At 38.7% G+C, this 18,210-nt stretch overlaps 1 protein-coding gene across 6 annotated transcripts in view; it reads left to right on the top strand.

Annotated features, from left to right (window-relative positions):
• UGP (UDP-glucose pyrophosphorylase) overlaps window positions 1-18,210 on the top strand; it is a 339,813-nt gene that overhangs the window by 291,580 nt on the left and 30,023 nt on the right. For all 6 annotated transcript variants that reach the window (XM_067143688.2, XM_067143690.2, XM_067143686.2 and 3 more), the window contains one exon: window positions 37-141. In XM_067143688.2, the coding sequence (XP_066999789.1) occupies window positions 37-141 (105 nt within the window). The remainder of the gene's footprint in view (window positions 1-36; window positions 142-18,210) is intronic.

Raw genomic sequence — 18,210 nt, 5'->3', positions numbered from 1 at the left:
CATGAAACTGCATTCTTTTTTGCTTATTGTATTTAGGTGAAGGAGTTTCTTGCCAGATTTGCTGCTATTCCTGATCTCATCGAGCTGGATCACCTGACCGTCTCAGGAGATGTTACATTTGGAAGAGGGGTCTCTTTGAGGGTAAGTTTCAACCAGCCTGTTCGGGACTGGACCCTTATTACAAGTTATAAACCTTATTATAAACCGTATTGAAGATCAGAATACCAAACAAATGAATTATACCACCTGTCCAATACTTCACAATCCTTATATTTAGGATACAAACATTATACACGAGGCAAATGCTGGGGCTGTACCTTAATTAGGGGCAGAGCCATTTCCTGGGAGGATATCCCAGCAGGAGACTAATGTCGTGCAACTCCTAACTCTCAGTGGGAGCAGCACACACAATGTACACTGCTGTAACCAAGATATGAGGAAAGATACTGCAGTGTTGGAAAGTGTTTATCTACAACCAGCTGAGTGTTTAATAATAGGGAGTGATATGAGTTATTATACTCTAATTAAAAAGTAAAAAAGAATTCATTGCCTTTTGCAGTTTCTTTGTTTGTTCCTCAGTAGCATCATCAAATACAGTAGAAGTCCAATATAGCGAGTACGGCATATAACCACAACCCCGTTATAACGACATTTTTTTTTTCTGTCCCTTCAAAATTCCTGTATTAAACTGTGTATTATCCTTCGGTTACAGCGAGAGCCCTATCATTGACGCGTCCGTTAATACGAGCTATTAAGCGTGTGAGATTTTTTCCGTTACTAATTTTTATGCATCCCTGCGATTATGTTGCATGCGATCGATCACCTTCGGTATCGTTTCTTCACTATGTCCACTAACTAGCTCTCATGTCGGCATTTGATGGCGATGTTAGAGGCAATTAGTAATACCCATCGACTGCTGTTCTCTAAAGAAAATTCTAAATGAAAGAGGAGAACCTGTTTTCATAACAAATGCATAAATAACATGTACGATAACAGCCTTTATTTTTAACAGTTGTTAACTCGTTAAAAATAAAGGCGAATAAACGGTCGCTTAATTTTAATGCTAATACTGTAATTAAATAAGAATGGGGCACACCTCAAGATATGGCAGAGTGCATCATTGATTTCAGAGGTTACTTTATATTTTCTCGCGTCTGGTTAAATTTTTTAAAGACTTTTATCATGTAAATTTAGAGCGAGAAGGTTATTACTGGCGCTTGAAGTGTGTTTTCTTCATACATATAGTACAGTTAAAAAGAAAACTGAAATGTTTGCCACAAAATGCAATCGATCATCTTCAGTACGGTATAGTTTTCTCACTGTGTGCACTTGCGAACTCGAAGGCGATATTGGAGTTGATCAGTAATACCTGTCAACTGCTGTTCCATAAAGGAGAATCGAAATGAAAGAGGAGAATATGTTTTCGTAATAAATGGTTGATAGCAGTTTTTAAGTCACCGAGCTCGATAGCCTCAGTTGCTTAAGTGTTGCCAGTATCCAGTAATCGGGAGATAGTGAGTTCGAGCCCCACTGTCGGCAGCCCTGAAGATGGTTTTCCGTGGTTTCCCATTTTCACACCTGGCAAATGCCGGGGCTGTACTTTAATTAAGGCGACGGCCGTTTCCTTCCAATTCCTAGGCCTTTCCTGTCCCATCGTCGCCATAAGACATATCTGTGTCAGTGCAATGTAAAGCAAAAAGTAGTTTTTAAGTCATTAGTATAAAGGTTAAAGTAAACATTTGCATAATTTTACTACCGAAATCAAGTAAAAATGCGATATATATTGTAACGGTTCAAATCCCGTTACAAGGTGATATCTGTATTTTATTATTATTATTATTTCATCTGTGATATTATTATTTTATCTGTGAGTTTACTATTATTGTAATATAATTATTATTCAGTTCGATTCTGCAGTGCTTATCGCTTGTGTGATTGTAGTTAAATGTATGCATATATACGTATGTGTAGAGTAATACTAAAGACATGTACAGTAAAGAGTTGCTGTATATCAGATGTGGATGTGACATTGCTACATTGTGCAATATTGCTGGAGTAAATGCAGAGTCATTGCTACGTCATCGTGAGTATTTAGCACTGAGCTCACTTTCTTTGAGAAACCCAGGCCGCTCCAGGCTATTTCGCCATTGCAGGTAACACTTATCGCAAGGTGGGAGTATATTATAGTTATTTTTGGACATTACGTAGGTGCGTCAACCTAACGCCTATATAAGGTGGCTGCATATTGTAGCATCAGTCATTATTCAATTGGAAGCAGAGGCCTAAGTCGGTCAGTCAGCAAGAGTCAATGAGTGTGAACGAGATGGAGAAGACTCAGTGAGCCATTAGTCTTTGGTCATTGAGAGAGTGAGGCTACAGTTGGTCGGTCACTTAGTTGAAGATACGGACACAAAGGATTACCATGGAGTCATAGAAGGATACCACTTGCAATGAAGTCATATCATACAGATTTACCTAGAAGTCATATGATATGGAGAAGAGGCAGTCACAAGGATACATCACCAAATTAGGCATGACACATCTAAAGTAAATACCAGATCAAAGGAATACGTCGTAATTACACTCAAAGTGTTGAAGGTACAGTCAAGTGAACCAGTGAGGAATATATTTTGTATAAATTGTTAAATGTCCGGTCAAGAAGAATTCAAATTCATGCCTAGTTTCTTTCAGTTGCAATGTCATAATCTCATATTCTCATCTGTTTTATCACAACGAGACATTATTTTTTTATATACAATTTCAAGAATATATTTTGTTCTATCAAATTAATCTTTCGTTTCATTTATACAGTAAAATTTCTTAACCTCAAATTAAATGGGGAAACCGAATGCCAATCTTCTTTTCCCAGAACTTATATGGTATGTTGTCAAAAGTAAGCTTATTACCCCACACCCTTTTAGTAGTAAACATTTACAACATCAAGATATGGCAGAGCACATCATTGATTTCACAAGTTCGATTATATTTTCTACTAGCTGATGTACCCGTGCTTCGCTATGGAATTCTACATTGTATGCAGCATATTACATGTGATGACACAAACATTAACATAGTCAATAAATATAAATATTTGGGAGTTACCTTACAGTCATGAGAAACGGTATTTGCAGCCTATATTAAAGATAGAAGCATGGCTGGATTAATGGCAGTTAACGACATTAGGGATACATAGACCAGATTTCTCCAAAAACAGCCATGACTTTATTCAAGACAAGCTGATGTACCTGGTGCATCGCTGCTGAATTCTACATTGTATGCAGCATTTTAGACTAGGTAGTGTTGTAACGCTCTCTGTACTTGATAGTGTCTTTGCTTACTATCAACTTGGTAGAAATTGCGTTGTAATTGAGATTTGCTTTTGAGAGAGTGCCCTTGATCGGGATACTATACAACAAGATATCAAAGTACTCAGAACTGACAGTACACAAGCACGCAGAGTGCCGAGAAGCGTGCAACATGAGAATATAACAGTTCAATACATCGTGTCAACATTACCGTAAACAGTGCAATTTAGAGCTCCATACATGTGCATAAACAGGTTAAAGGGCCACTACCCAAGAGAATTGCCGTGGTAGGTACACGTCGAAACAGAAGTAATGGGGAAAAGGAACTTATGAAAGAGAATTTTGGAAAACAAGTTTGAAAATAACAAATATATTATACCAATCTCAAAGGGATAACAAATTATCTTTACATCAGAACAAATAGTATGAACCAGCATATGGCGTAATAAAAGCGTTAAGTTTGATTTTAAGACACGTAGGTGATACAAAATTAGATTACATCATCATAATCGAATTCCTAAGCACCAATCACTACAATCTTTGGACATATGTTCCAACACTTCAATTAAGGGAAAGAGAAAAAGAAGGGGGGGGGGGGGGGGAGGACCCATAGATTCTGAAAACAGTTTCTTTACATTAAATTACACAATACGCTAGAAGGGAGGTACATCAAATAAAGTTTCAGGCTCGTGCCAGTAGAATACAAAGTTGGTAGTGTCATACACTTGCTAGATAACCTCCCAAATTGATACAATGTTTACAGTAGGACATTGTAATATAGCCTCATGCCAAACAATTCAAGAGATTCAGAATTGAAATAAACCAATCTCCAGTCCAGGGAGTGATCCTTTTGGTAGATTAGAAAAAAAAAATAGGAATTCTAACAAAATGATCCCAGAAGGGATTAAAACACACACGCATGCGCAGAAGCGATAATAAAATTGAAGCTAACTGATGAACATACAAATTAAATTAGCAGACCACATCTTTTGAGCAAGCACCATTTTTACGCAAAATGAACAGATAGATGGGATAAGAAAAGAAATAAAGATAGATAGAAGGTGAAGGATAGAACAAGGAAATAAGAAACGGAGGAATGGGGATTGATATCGGAATTAGAAAGATGTTTTTGAAGACTTTTGTGTGGAGCGTGGCATTGTATGGAAGTGAAACATGGACGATAACTAGCTCAGAAAGAAAGAGAATAGAAGCTTTTGAAATGTGGTGTTACAGAAGAATGCTGAAGGTGAGATGGATAGATCGAATCACGAATGAAGAGATACTGAATCGAATTGGTGAGAGGAGATTGATTTGGCTAAATTTGACGAGAAGAAGAGATAGAATGATAGGACACATCGTAAGACACCCAGGACTTGTTCAGTTGGTTTTTGAAGGAAGTGTAGGTGGCAAGAACGGTAGGGGTAGACCAAGGTATGAATATGACTAACAGATTAGAGCAGATGTAGGATGCAATAGTTACGTAGAAATGAAAAGGTTAGCACAGGATAGGGTGGCATGTTAGATCTGCATCAAACCAGTCTATGGACTGATGACTCAAACAACAACAAATATCCAAAAGGCAGAACATTTGCGCTGCACCAATACTCAGATGTGTCCTGCAGGGACCAAAGTTCAATTTTCGTTACTACGGCGAAGCCCAAGTATAGCAAGGTAGGGCACGTTAAATGATAGAAAGTAACAGTGTCTGCTCACCCTTGACAGAAGTCCAGCACGAAGTTCACAAGTAAAATGGACACGGTCCAGCCGTGTGCAGAGTTCCAGCTCCCACTGTCTTTAACAAGGTTATACCACAACTGACCTGCCGAATGAACGACACAAGGCCATATATATATATATATATGCGAGCGGGGTAGATCGAGAACATACTATAGGCGTGACGTCAGAGTGGATGCGCCATGCAGGCGAGCAGTGACAGCAGTAGTACAAGCAGCCGGGAAGCCGACAGTCCGTAACAGCAGACGGAGAAAAGAGCACCAATTCGAAGGGGACAATTCCATTACGTAAGGTAAGCACAAACAGCTCGCAACAGTGTACACGTTGTGAGCAAGATTGTATTAAATTGCATAGCTCTTAACATTCCCTAGAAACTTCATAATTGTGTGCCCTAGAAATGTGACAGGGAAGTGACGAAATGTCTTTTCTCATATGGAGACTGGGTTAAGGAATCGTCATTGCAATGGTAGGCCCGCTTGCCTACCATCGGTCACAATGAGGTTGGGGAGTTTTCATCATAATGGCAGACACTCACTCTCCACGTGGCTTTTTAAATCCTCAGAAAGACTCTTAGTGGTCTTCCTAACTGAAATGAACATAGGTCATTACTGTGACGTCAGTAGGAATGGCGCGATTAAAAGCAATGGTTTCATATGAAATAATCAAATGAAAAACCACACATTTCCTCACTTTCAACAAACAATACAACGCTGCTGATCTAACAGCCCAAAGTTCCAGAGCTGGAATACCAGGTTGCAGACACCCGTGATCCGTGAACACTCTTCGTTTTTTATCGGCGGGGGCAGGTGGTGGGGTGGGGGTGGTTTGAATAGTGGAGAGTCCCAGAGCAAAAACGATGCTCGTTTATTTATGTTTCTTTGGAGTATCCGATGAGTCAGAAAATCTCAATTCACTACACTGGTGGGAGAAAAACTATCTGACTTGGGGCTGGTTCTACCATCTGCTGGTAAAGTGGCTGGCAGCTGCCCAGGAGGTAAACTACCTGGAGGTGTAAATCGGCTGGTACTTCGGCTTGCGTCCAACCACCTCCGCGCAAGTGCTAGGTAGCTACCCGGAGCTAGACACCGATATACGAAGTTGGCTAGACTGATTTTCAGCGACTTCTCGCTTTCGAGTGTGGTGCTATCTATCGTCAGATGCATGAAACTCATTTCGATTGTCTTATTTCCCTGTGCTTGCGTCTGCTGATTATCACCAAAAAGCCTAATAAGGGGAGTCTAAGAGTTATGGACAATGATTTATGTCAAGATTTCGTGATTTTTACCTATGATCTTCAATATCAATACCTAATTGAGATTAAAATCTCGAGATTACATTTTCTTATGCCAGTTATAACCTGTCATGTAAGGCAGCGTTTTTGAAAAGTATTCTCGTAGTAGACTGGCCAAGCCGCTCGCTCCGTAATAGAAGGTATGCAGGTTTTCATCGTATTTCTAATTTATATTTAAAATGTATTTTCGTTCTCTGCCGTTGTTCTTAACTCTCTTTTACGCGCTTCCTTATACGTATACACACACATCTTCTTTACGGACTTATTGCCTTTGAGCTTTCTATCTGCAGGCTTCTGTGAATTGATTAAGTATCTCCACGATGCTCTATTTGCAACTAGTTCTGTGAGCTCGTTAGTTCCACATGCTTCCATTTATTGATAAAGCATTTCATTGTAATGTTTAACTTTATGAAGATAGAGTTGGAAGGTTCTGTAAATGTAAATAACTAATCAGAATAAATATCCATTCATAGGAAGAGGAATTCGAGAATGGAATAGTTTCCAATTTCTTCGAAATAATTTACAAGAAGACTATATAAACAACTAATAGGGAATCTGCTACCTGGGCGACAGTCCCATGTGCTATTAATCATAACATCACTTTCTATAAGTAGCATACATATAAAGCAATTTCCTAGTAGACATAATATTGTGATTAAATATTTCAATGAAATATAATATTAACAAAAAAACGTATGAAAAGAGGCATATAGATTAACACAACGCTAATAATGGAAATAAAAAAGATTTGTCATAATAAAGACTCGAACCTGCATACCTCTTATTACGAAGTGAGCGTGTTAACCATAATGCTACGAGAATGGTTGGTATAATGAAGATACATACATTAAGTTATACCCCGCGTCTGAAAACTGAAAAAGTAGAAAATTAAAGCTCATTTGAAATGATTTCCAAATATATTTTGATTTTATATCCTTTTAAAGTTTCTTTACGAAAGCTTGACGTACAACATGTGTTTCCTAAGCTACGGATGCGAGAGGCTGGTGTGACCGTTGCAACTCAAGGGAAGCATTAATGTTCAAGATCCTGCAATACAATATCGGCCACCGTTACAGTATCATGTTTTTTTTTTCAGTATACTAAGCTAATTTAAGTTGTATGTCACCAGAAATACAGCTAATAATGTTCAACTCTCAAAACTTGCCCGGCAGGTAAAGTCTTATCGGGCCCTCGAAGTGGCCGATAAATTACGCGCCGGGTAACTACGATTTATGCTGCCGATAGCGCTACCTGGGGGTGGTCGAACGGAAACATCCTTTTACGCGGGGGGGCAAGTTACGCGCTACTTTACCAGTAGGTGGTAGAACCGGCCCTTGGAAGCAAATTTTTCCTCCAAGCCAGAGGAGAAACCCCATCTTCACTGCTAATTTGGAATGAAATTAATGTAGATTTAATAAAAGTGAAGAGGAAGAAGCTTGTCTTAAGAAACGGCTCTTTTCAGGGTTGAAATTTGAGTTATTTAGTGAATTGTGGCGCTATAATTTGCAGTAGGCCTAAATTGTAATTCTAGACCAGTTCATACTACTACTAAGAGAGCCTCTACCTTAAGTGTGCACACTGCTCATTCAAAACAGCACTTCAGAGTATGGATCATATAGCTAGAATAATATGATGAACCAGTGTGTTACGTACCTGCAGTATCAGAAAATGTATTAACCCGAGGAATGGCATGCTAAAGAAGAAAGTTATCTAACTCCCCAGCTATTTCCCGCCAATATTCAGTCAGGCTGTTATACTCAGAACGCAGAAGTAATCCCATCTATCGGAGTTGAGTGTCAGTATACGAGACAAAGAACATCACAATAAACAATGGTCAATGTAATGTTATTGTTGATCAATGTTATGCGCTTTCAATATTTTAGGCCTTCACATTTAGTTTTCTTGCGACTCTGAAATACCACTCTTAACGTAGTCAGTATGTTGAAATTGAATAAAACATAAATGATCGGAAATTGTATTCTCTATAACTTTTATTATGTAGTACTTTTCGATAGGACCAATAACATAATAACATAGGTATTTAAAAATTAAATTTTAAGTGCCTTCCCCTAAACTACCATTTCATCCAGGGTGAATAAAATTGTTTATAGCTTAAACTGTAGTTTCTAATTCCCTGACTCTACATAGGCCTACCCATTTTCATTAAATTCTGTTTATCCATTTTCTTGCGGCTCAGCATTGATATGGACTTAGCAACAAAAATACAAATTCATGAATATCTGTGTTATCATAGCCGGTATGGTAAAAATGTATAAGACATAAATGATCGGAAATTTAATTCAATATAACTTTAGTTGTGTAGTATTTATCGATAGGACCACTAATGTTATAAATGTTAAAGAATTAAATTTTAGGCCTTTTCCTAAACTACCATTTCACTCAACATGAATAAAATGATTTATAGCCTAGATTGTAGTGGCGCATCCCCCGACTGTACATACCAATTTTCATTAAATTCTTTTCAGCCGTTTTCTTGTGATGAGTGTACATACATACAGTCGGACAGACAGAAATTACACAAAAGTTACTGTGGACATGACCGATACAGAAATACCATTCTTTTCAAATTCGTAGCAATGTACAGACAAAACTCTTATTTTATACATATAGATTGTCTGGCTAAATGGTTAGCGTCCTGACCTTTGGTCACAGGGTTTCCCGGGCTTGATTCTTTGCAGGGTTGGGAATTTTAACCATGCTGGCTGGCAGTTTCCATCAATTTTGTTACTTCCCAATATTTTCTGGTAGCGCGCGTTTTGCCCTCTGGATTTATAAACACCATTACGATGACGGTGGAATGACAATTTTGAGCAGTTATCTGTAGTTCTAACCCAACGTCCCCTGCTGCATACAAACTCATATAGATGATCTTTTTCGACCTTAGATTTCCAGTTATAAAAATCACTCTCGCTAGAAAATTCCAGTTTCATTAACTACGTCTATATCATGTTGCGACGAGTAATGCCGAAGCATCTCGCTTCGTGATGCACAGTCATATTTACATAATGGACAAAGTATTTTTGACTCAAATTTTGCGGAGACCTTTTCATGCATGCTGAGTATATGCCGCTTAAGATTGTCACGTCTTGCAGTGGAGTAATCACATAAGTTGCACTTAAAACTCTCACTTTGATTGCCACGATGTTTGGTACTGATGTGCCTCAGTAAGTTTTTATGTACACTAAATGACTCACTGCAGAAATTACAATTATACCTATCCATTATTGCAAGATAAATTACGACTATCCACCCGTTCAGTAATACTATCTTCAACTGACTATGACACTCTTATAAATCACAGGAAAACTTTAAAATGCCTAGAGAACCTGAACACAAACCAAGGTAATTACGCCAATCCACCCCTTCAGTAATAATACCTTCAACTCACTACGGCACTCTTAATCACATGAAAATGTAAGAATTCACCTGCTAATCTACAACACACAGGAGTAACAGAAGAACACAAGGTACAAAGCTTCACGCCAGAGCAACCTGTAGACCTGTAGTTGGCGACTTTCTACCAGCGCCTCTTGGTCCAGCCTAGTTCGTGAACTGAAGAGAGCAGCTCACCCAGTTATAGTTCGTGGAACCTAAGAGAGCTGAAGTGTTCCAAGATGTTCCGAATGGCTCCTCATTCTGCGTTCCCGAGACACAAGTGTGTGTTTTGAATACGTTGTTCAACACACAATATGGCTGAAGATGACCTTGAAATAGGTCGAAACTAGTCCCATTAAATGTTTATTTAATAAACACTATTTAATTTGTATTGAAAAGGTGGATTTAACTCGCTTATTATTTTAATTTGGTTTAATCAAAGTTCAATACGGAGCCATAAAATGAAATTCATTTCTCTAGATGCCAGATGGCTCCCCGGACGCGGTACAGCGCTAGCGTTCAAAGCGGAAGCTGACGGAACCATCAGAATCAGTCTAAGAGGGTCACATAACATAACATATAACATGTGTATGTAACATATGACTTTGACAGGTGTATCACATTGCCAAACTCGGAATTAAACATCTGGCGATGAGGAACACACAAATTTGGAAAACACCAAGATGAAATAACAATAGTGAAGGGACAGGGAAAGAAATCATCATCATCATCATCATCAGTTTGTCCTTCCAGCGAACTGGGTTGGATGTTTAAAAAAGAGCGTCTTCCAAAGTTGCCTATTCAAAAAAAATTGTTGTCCATGACAGATTCCCAATTCCATCCTCTTCTCTGCACGTCTTCTGTCAGTTGGTCCATCCATCTTCTTCTTGGTCTTCCAGCTGGTCTTCTGCCTGTTATTCTCTTTTCCAAATAAGCACATTGTAACCTTGTGCCATTCATTCGTTTAACATGCCCAAACCATTTAAGTCTCGATGACCTAAGTCTTTCCTCCATCGATTCATTTGGACCTAAGTTAGATCAGATCTCATCATTTTTCACATGATCAAGTTGTGTCTTTTGGAGGGCAGTTCTAAGAAATTTCATTTCACAGGCTTGAATCCTACTACAATTCTTTGATGTTAGTGTGCAGGTTTCCAGAGAATATGCAAGGATGGGAATGAAATATTACTTGTACAGGATCAGTTTTGTTCTTTGTGGGACCTTCTCATACCATAGTAGGTGTCTAACGATACTGTAAAAGTTAGAGCCTTTGGTTACTCTTTTTGTTATTTCTATCTCAGCTCTATTATTCCTAGCCATTACTCTTCTGAAATATCTGAATTGGTGTACTACTTCAACAAGGTGGTCATGTATTTTTATGTTGCATTCTGTATTATGTCTGCCGATTTTCAATGCTACTGTTTTTGATGGGTTCAATTTCATTGCATAATCATCAAACTTCTTTCACCATGCATTCAGATTATTTTGCACTCCCTCCCCTGTTTCATCCCATATTGCCACATCTTCTGCAAACACCAGAGCCTGAAGATCTTTATTACCTTTTCCTTTTAGTTCCTTTAAAATGGTATCCATAACTGCTATGAATAGAAGAGGTGATAAGGCACTTCTGTGTTGTACTCCTTTGGTTGTATTGAACCGTTCAGAGTGACCATCTCCAATACTGACTCAGCTTTTGCGATTAGTGTATAGCATTTGGATCTTCCTAATAACGTACTCTGGTACACAAGGTTTTCTAAGACTTTTCCAAATAGTTGATCTAGGAACATTATCATACTCCTTTTTAAGGTTCATAAACACAATAATTAGGTCTTTTCCTCTTTCCCAGTGTTTCTCTGCCAACATCCTCAAAGAAAATATCAGATCTGTTGTGCTTCTTCCAGCCATAAAGCCATGTTGTTCCTCTTCTAAGATAGGCTCTAGTATATCCCTTACTCTGGCTTCAACGATCTTCTCCATAATTTTGAAGGCCATGTGATAGGAGGGTAATGCCTCTGTAATTTTCACTTTTCCTTTTACTCCCTTTCTTAAATATAGGAACTATCATCCCTTTTGTCCAATCTTCAGGTATTTCATTATCCTTCCATACTGTTCTGAGAACTCTATACAGCCAATGTATTCCTGGTGGGCCAGCAGTTTTAATCATGTCAGCTGTAACTTCATCAGCTCCTGCTTACTTACCACTTCTCATCTTATGGATAGCTTGCTCTACTTCTTTCCATGTAATTGGGATATCTTCTTCATTGTTTTCTGTCTTATATCCTCAACAGAGATCTCCTTAGGGCCATTTAGGAGCTTGTCAAAATACTGTCCCATTGTTTCCCTAATATCTTTCACATTGCAATCTATATTCCCATCGGCCATCTCCAGAGCTGTAATCGCTTCTTTATCTGATCTTTTACTTTATACTATTCCATATATCATTTTCATATTCCAGTTTAGCTGTAAATTCTTCCCGACCTTTCTCTTTTTCTTCCCATACAATTCTCTTGACTTCCAACTTCTTGTATCTATATTCTTTCGCCATCTCTTCCAATTCAGACTTAGTCACACCAAGAGCTTTTTTTTTTTTTTTTTTTTTTTTGCTTATTCCTTTTCATTATGGCTTCTTTCACTTTATCGTTCCACCAAGATGTTCTTTTCTCTCTAACCCTTCTGCTTGTTCTTCCACATATTTTTTCTGTGCTACCAACCAGACTTGCCTTAAAATCATTACACCGAGCTCGATAGCTGCAGTCGCTTAAGTGCGGCCGTATCCAGTATTCGGGAGATAGTAGGTTCGAACCCCACTGTCAGCAGCCCTGAAAATGGTTTTCCGTGGTTTCCCATTTTCACACCAGGCAAATGCTGGGGCTGTACCTTAATTAAGGCCACGGCTGCTTCCTTCCCACTCCTAGCCGTTTCCTGTCCCATCGTCACCATAAGACCTATCTGTGTCGGTGTGACGTAAAAGCAACTAGCAAAATCATTACATTCTTCATTACCTTTCTTTGTGTCTGTCATTGGTATTTTAGCTCTGATTTCCACTTGTAACTGCTGTTTGACTTCCAGATCTTTCAATTTCCAGTCTTTGTTTTGTGGTTTTTTTTTTCTTTCTTGTGTACTTTAATAATAGGTTTGGTGACTCTCAGTTCTGCAATGAGGAGTCTATGGTCACTATCAACGCTCTCACTAGGTATCACTTTTACATCCTGCATTTTTTCTCCACTTGGCCTCTCTGTGACGATAAGGTCTATCACTGATCTTTACTGACCATCCCAGCTGTACCTCATTATCTTGTGGCTATCCAGTTTCTGAAACCACAAGTTCTTTACCAGAAAATTAAGAAGTCCACATTTTCATTTAAGTTGGTTTCATGTTCATAGATCAAGCAGAAGTTCACCCTCCTCATTTCTATTACCAAATCCATATGGACCAATAATTCCTTCATAACCTGACCTATCAGTGTTCCTACTTGGGCATTAAAATCCCTAATTATCATTATGTTCTCTTACTCAATGATGTCCTCTAGTTTTTCTAGGAAGCTTGCTTTTTGGTCGTCACTACAACCCTGCTGGGGAGCATAAACTTGGATCACAGTTTGGGTTTCTCCATTTAGGCATATTTTAGCTTTGATTAATCTCTCATTGATGAATGAGATGTATGTATGGAGTATCAAACTAACTCCATTTATCGCCACTGCAGGATTATCACTCCAGTATAATTTTTATCCATCCTCTAACATTCTTGTGTTGCAATTTTTCCATTTGGTTTCACTTAGCCCTAGGATGTGAATATGTATACGGTTCATTAAATCCGTGATTTCGTTGCATTTTCCTGTTAGAGTCGTAGCGTTTAAGATTCCAATCCGAAGCTTGTTCCTATGATCGGTTCTTATCGTGCATCTTGAATGAACATCGGACATTACGTTGTCATTAGTTCCAAGAGTACGTGAAGTATTGTCAGCATTCAGAAACTTTTTCTTTCCGAGGCTCATTTTCGTTTTGAAAGCAACTGCATTGTACTCCTTTACTGACTTGCTAGGCCTATCGTACTATAAGTTTTTCTTTCAGGGTGGTCTCTCTCAGCCTTTGACAGTCCCCTGCCTCACTGCAAGGCAGCAGCTGATGAATTTGTGTGTTGTTTCCCACACAAAGGTCTCATCTTATCCAACCTTCTGAGAGAAAACTCCTATGTTCGCAGCTATTGGTTTTCCCGTAGTTTGCCTGGTTTGGTATCGGCCGCCAGACCCTCGGCCAGACAGTCACAGGTAGTACCGTCTACTGACGCATACGGTAGCAGAATATATTCTGACCTGATTACCTACTACCTACATAAATCCTTAATGGCTGGCAACCAGGTATTACTTAATTAATAGTTAGTATCCCTGTTGAAATTGTTAGGATTTCTATGTATTTTCACAGCTTCCCGTATAATCCTGGACCTGTAATGTATGGTGTGGGTAAGAGCTCAATCATCTTGGAACATGACATCATGACCCGACAGTAGAGCATGCTCAGCTATTTCTGATTTGTCTGGCTGGTTGAGACGAATATTACATTCATGTTCCTTGATTATTAGTGGACCGGCATGTTTAACCAATGTATACCTTACTGCAAGTATAGGGAATTTCGTATACCCCAGGATGTAAAAGTGGGGACAATTTGTCATTGGTTTTATGCAGACTATGAGCACTTTTAGTGACGGTGCCAAACACGATTTTTATACTGTGTTTGCGGAGGACCTTTGCAATTCGATCTGTGGTGTTGTGAATGTAAGGCAAGTAGGCAGCAGTGGCGGCCGGTCAGTACGTGCTACCGGGCTCCAGCACGTAGCTTGGAACTGTAAGGAATATTATTTATGTACAGTACAATTATCCTGGTGCCTTTTCGTTGTTTTGAGTACGATATGAATTTGTGTTTTGTGCAAATCAGGACGAGATCTGTCGAACACCTAGCGCCGTTCTCCCGGGGAACAAGGCTCATGCTCATGTGAAGTGAGCCCTTGCCTGTAGCCTGAAGGAAGCAATACGCAGGCGCAGCCAAGCTTGCAACACTCCCCCTAGCCGGCGGAGTATACCGTAAACCGGTATCAACTTTCGCTGATCCCGTTTATAGTTACTTCCTCTCCCGCAAGGGGGTAGAATTACTCGATGTCTCCTGCTACCCGGAGCGCAGCGAGGGATCCAGTCGGCCGTGCTTATGTTGAACGTGGTAAGCGAATCTGCCACTAGAGAGTAGCATCGTCTGGATTCGAAAGTAAAGCGTAAGTTGAGGCAATCTATCTCACACAGGCTTATTAAAATATCCATCTTCCTTTTTGTGTCAAAAATAAGGAATTCGTAGGTGAGACAAAGAATCTGTGACTGACCCTAAATGTTATCCCGCATTACAATGTAATTTACTCTGGTGAAATGAAATAGCGTATGGCTTTTAGTGCCGGAAGTATCCGAGGACATGTTCGACTCGCCAGATGCAGATCTTTTGATTTGACGCCCGTAGGCGACCTGCGAGTCGTGATGAGGATGAAATGATGATGACGACAACACGTACACCCAATGATGGTTAAAATTCCAGACCCTGCCAGGAATCGAACCCGGGATCCCTGTGACCAAAGGCCAGCGCGCTAACCATTTAGCCATGGAGCCGGACATTTACTCTGGTAATAGGGGAGGTCTCAATGAATCAGTTGGCAGCTCTTTCAGTTGCTTTGTGCGGTTTTTAATCTCGCAGTTATATTACTGGTGCGTGTTTTTTCTGTCATTGTGTTAGTGCTAAAGTTTATACGAAGATTTATCAAATTATTTATTAACTGCAGTGTATATAAAGTGAAATTAAATTAGTGTTCTTAGTGGGGATCTATATTCCCACGATTCTATTTGCACTGATGTAAGTTGCGCCATTAGGTTAGTAAAAACAATATTTCTCGAATGAATTATTTATCTCGTAGACAGTTGTCGAAGAATTCATCTGCTTCCAAATTAATGTTGGTTTTGTTTGTTCTGAGTTATAAATTGTGAGAAAAGTAGTAGTAGTAGTAGTAGTAGTAGTAGTATTAGTAGTAGTAGTAGTACCAAGTTTGAAGTATGCGTTGTTCATCATGGCAATATGCAGATTTAAAACAGCGTATTTAGCTTGTTTTTTGTAGCACGTAGGACGATTTTTTCACGAGCCGCCACTGGTAGGCAGTTCACTTCACTTCTTCCTTCTGTGAGCTCTGCTTGGTCGTTTCTCTGGGATGCAGGGCTCTATGAATCTGCAAATCTCTGTAACCATTACCCTTGAACGTGACTAGTGTGTCCATCTCCACCTGGATATTTGATAGTTCACAGATTCATCTTACACTCTTAGTGAGTTACATAAAATCAGCTTCATGGTCCATATCACACTTTAACAGAATCACAACTAAGTATTTATTATTTTCCATCTTGTCGATACATTAATTGCTTAAAGCAACTTATTGGTTAAAAGTGGTACATGTTTCGTATATTATTAACATCTTCAGCCACATAACAGTGTTTGGATGAAAAATTCATGTATTGACAAAGTATCAATGCTTGAGATGAAGTGTCCTTGTTTTTGTGCTGGATGGTGGTGAGAATCTGCATGAAGATAGCAATTTGTGTGGGTAGGCTTACGATAGACGGTATGTTCTAAGGAGCCATTGGGTTTGTTTCTTACTAGAACATCCAAGAAAGGAAGGCATCCATCCGACTCCATTTCCATAGTGAATTTAATTGAAGGATGTTGCTGATTTAGGTGGTTTAGAAATAGATGAAGTTTCTCAGGAACTTCTATCCAGACTACAAATGTATCATCAACATACCTCCACCATATCATAGGTTTGACAGGCACTGAAGCAATAGCCTCCTCCTCAAAATACTCCGTAAAGAAATTAGCCACTACGGGCAAAAGTGTACTTCCCATAGCCACTCTGTCCGTCTGTTTGTAAAAATTCCCAACCCACAAGAAGTAGCTGGAAGTCATGCAGTTGTAAAATAGCTTAGTGATGTCCTCAGGGAAGTGTTCAGTGAGAGACATGACCGAGTCAGTTGGCACTTTAGTGAACAAGGACTCCACATCGAAACTCGCCAAAAGTCCATTAGGTTGAAGGGTTATGGTTGACAGTTTGTTGACGAAATACCGAGAGTCCCCGGCGTATGATTCAGTACGTCCTATGTGTGGCTGAAGCAATTTGCTTAGGTATTTAACCAGAGCACATGTAGGAGAACCTATCCCACTAACAGTAGGTCTGAGGAGAACATACTTTTTATGAATCTTAGGCAGTCCATATAATCTAGGTGGCACTGCGTCCCCGGGGACAGATGTTTAGCCTCCTCTTTTGGAATTGAAGATTGCCTTAAGAGCTTCATGGTGGCGTTAGACACACGAGTGGTAGTCACTTGACCTCTGACAATATAGATGAGATCTTATACTTGTCAGTGTCCATAACCACTGTCGCATTAACCTTATCAGCTCATTGTTTAAGAAGCCTTTCTCGTGGACAGTCAAGATTTCTTCTGATGATGCAGAGCAAAGATCTCCTTATGCACCTTATTTTCTTGACACGGCATAAGCCCAAAAGCCTATATCATGTCTAATGAAATATGAAATTGATCATAACATAAAATTTAATATTTTGTTGAATTGAATGAGAATACCTCATTAAATGTAAGATCTTCAAGTTTTTCTTTTTTCTTCTTTTTATTCCTTAAATGATCAAACACTAGTTTATACAATGGGTTCTCTTCTTGTACTTCTTTCGTTTAAACTTGATTCAAAGTCATTTTTGTGCAAGATTAATTTCTAAACTTTTATTAACTCAATGATATTAGGAATGTCTTTAAATTTATGATTCTTTTCAACCTTGAACTGACATCACTGATGAAGGGAATTCATGATTTTCCTGAAACATGTATGATAAAATAAATACTTTTTAATCATTATAAGGTGTATTGACAAGGTGGACCCAACATAAAACTATTTTAAATAATTTCTGTAATAGAATTAATAAATCTTCCTCATGCACAAGGAATTGATCTTTAAATGTACTAAGACTGAGGAGTAGGGAGTTTAAGGTCAAAAATAAGAAAACTTGTAAGTTATTAGGTAAATGCTAAACATATCTCCCTGCCAAAAAAAAAATACAAAAAAAATACAAATAAGAATAAAGTTATTTAACACCAAAAGATAAAAATAGAAAGTGGCAAAACAAAATAAAAGTAGATGAATGAAACAGGATAATAAGGTATACGAGAGCATTAAAAATCAATTTTAAAGAGAAGAAACAAGATCAAAAGAGCAATGGCATGTTGGAAAATGTTCAGTCTCAATATCAAAATATTAATTTAAACAAGCACAAAAGCCAAGAATATAATGAAAACAACTTATCCCTATAGACAGCGTCAACTCAACTCCTAAGTGGCGTTTTCAATGTTATACCGGTAGTCAACTGAAGAACTAAGCAAAATATCCTTCCGTATGTGAA

The sequence above is a fragment of the Anabrus simplex genome, chromosome 3 (assembly GCF_040414725.1).
Source record: "Anabrus simplex isolate iqAnaSimp1 chromosome 3, ASM4041472v1, whole genome shotgun sequence".
Lineage (NCBI taxonomy): Eukaryota > Metazoa > Arthropoda > Insecta > Orthoptera > Tettigoniidae > Anabrus > Anabrus simplex.
Note: the sequence above shows the minus strand (reverse complement) of the source record. Positions and strands in the feature narration are given on the sequence as shown.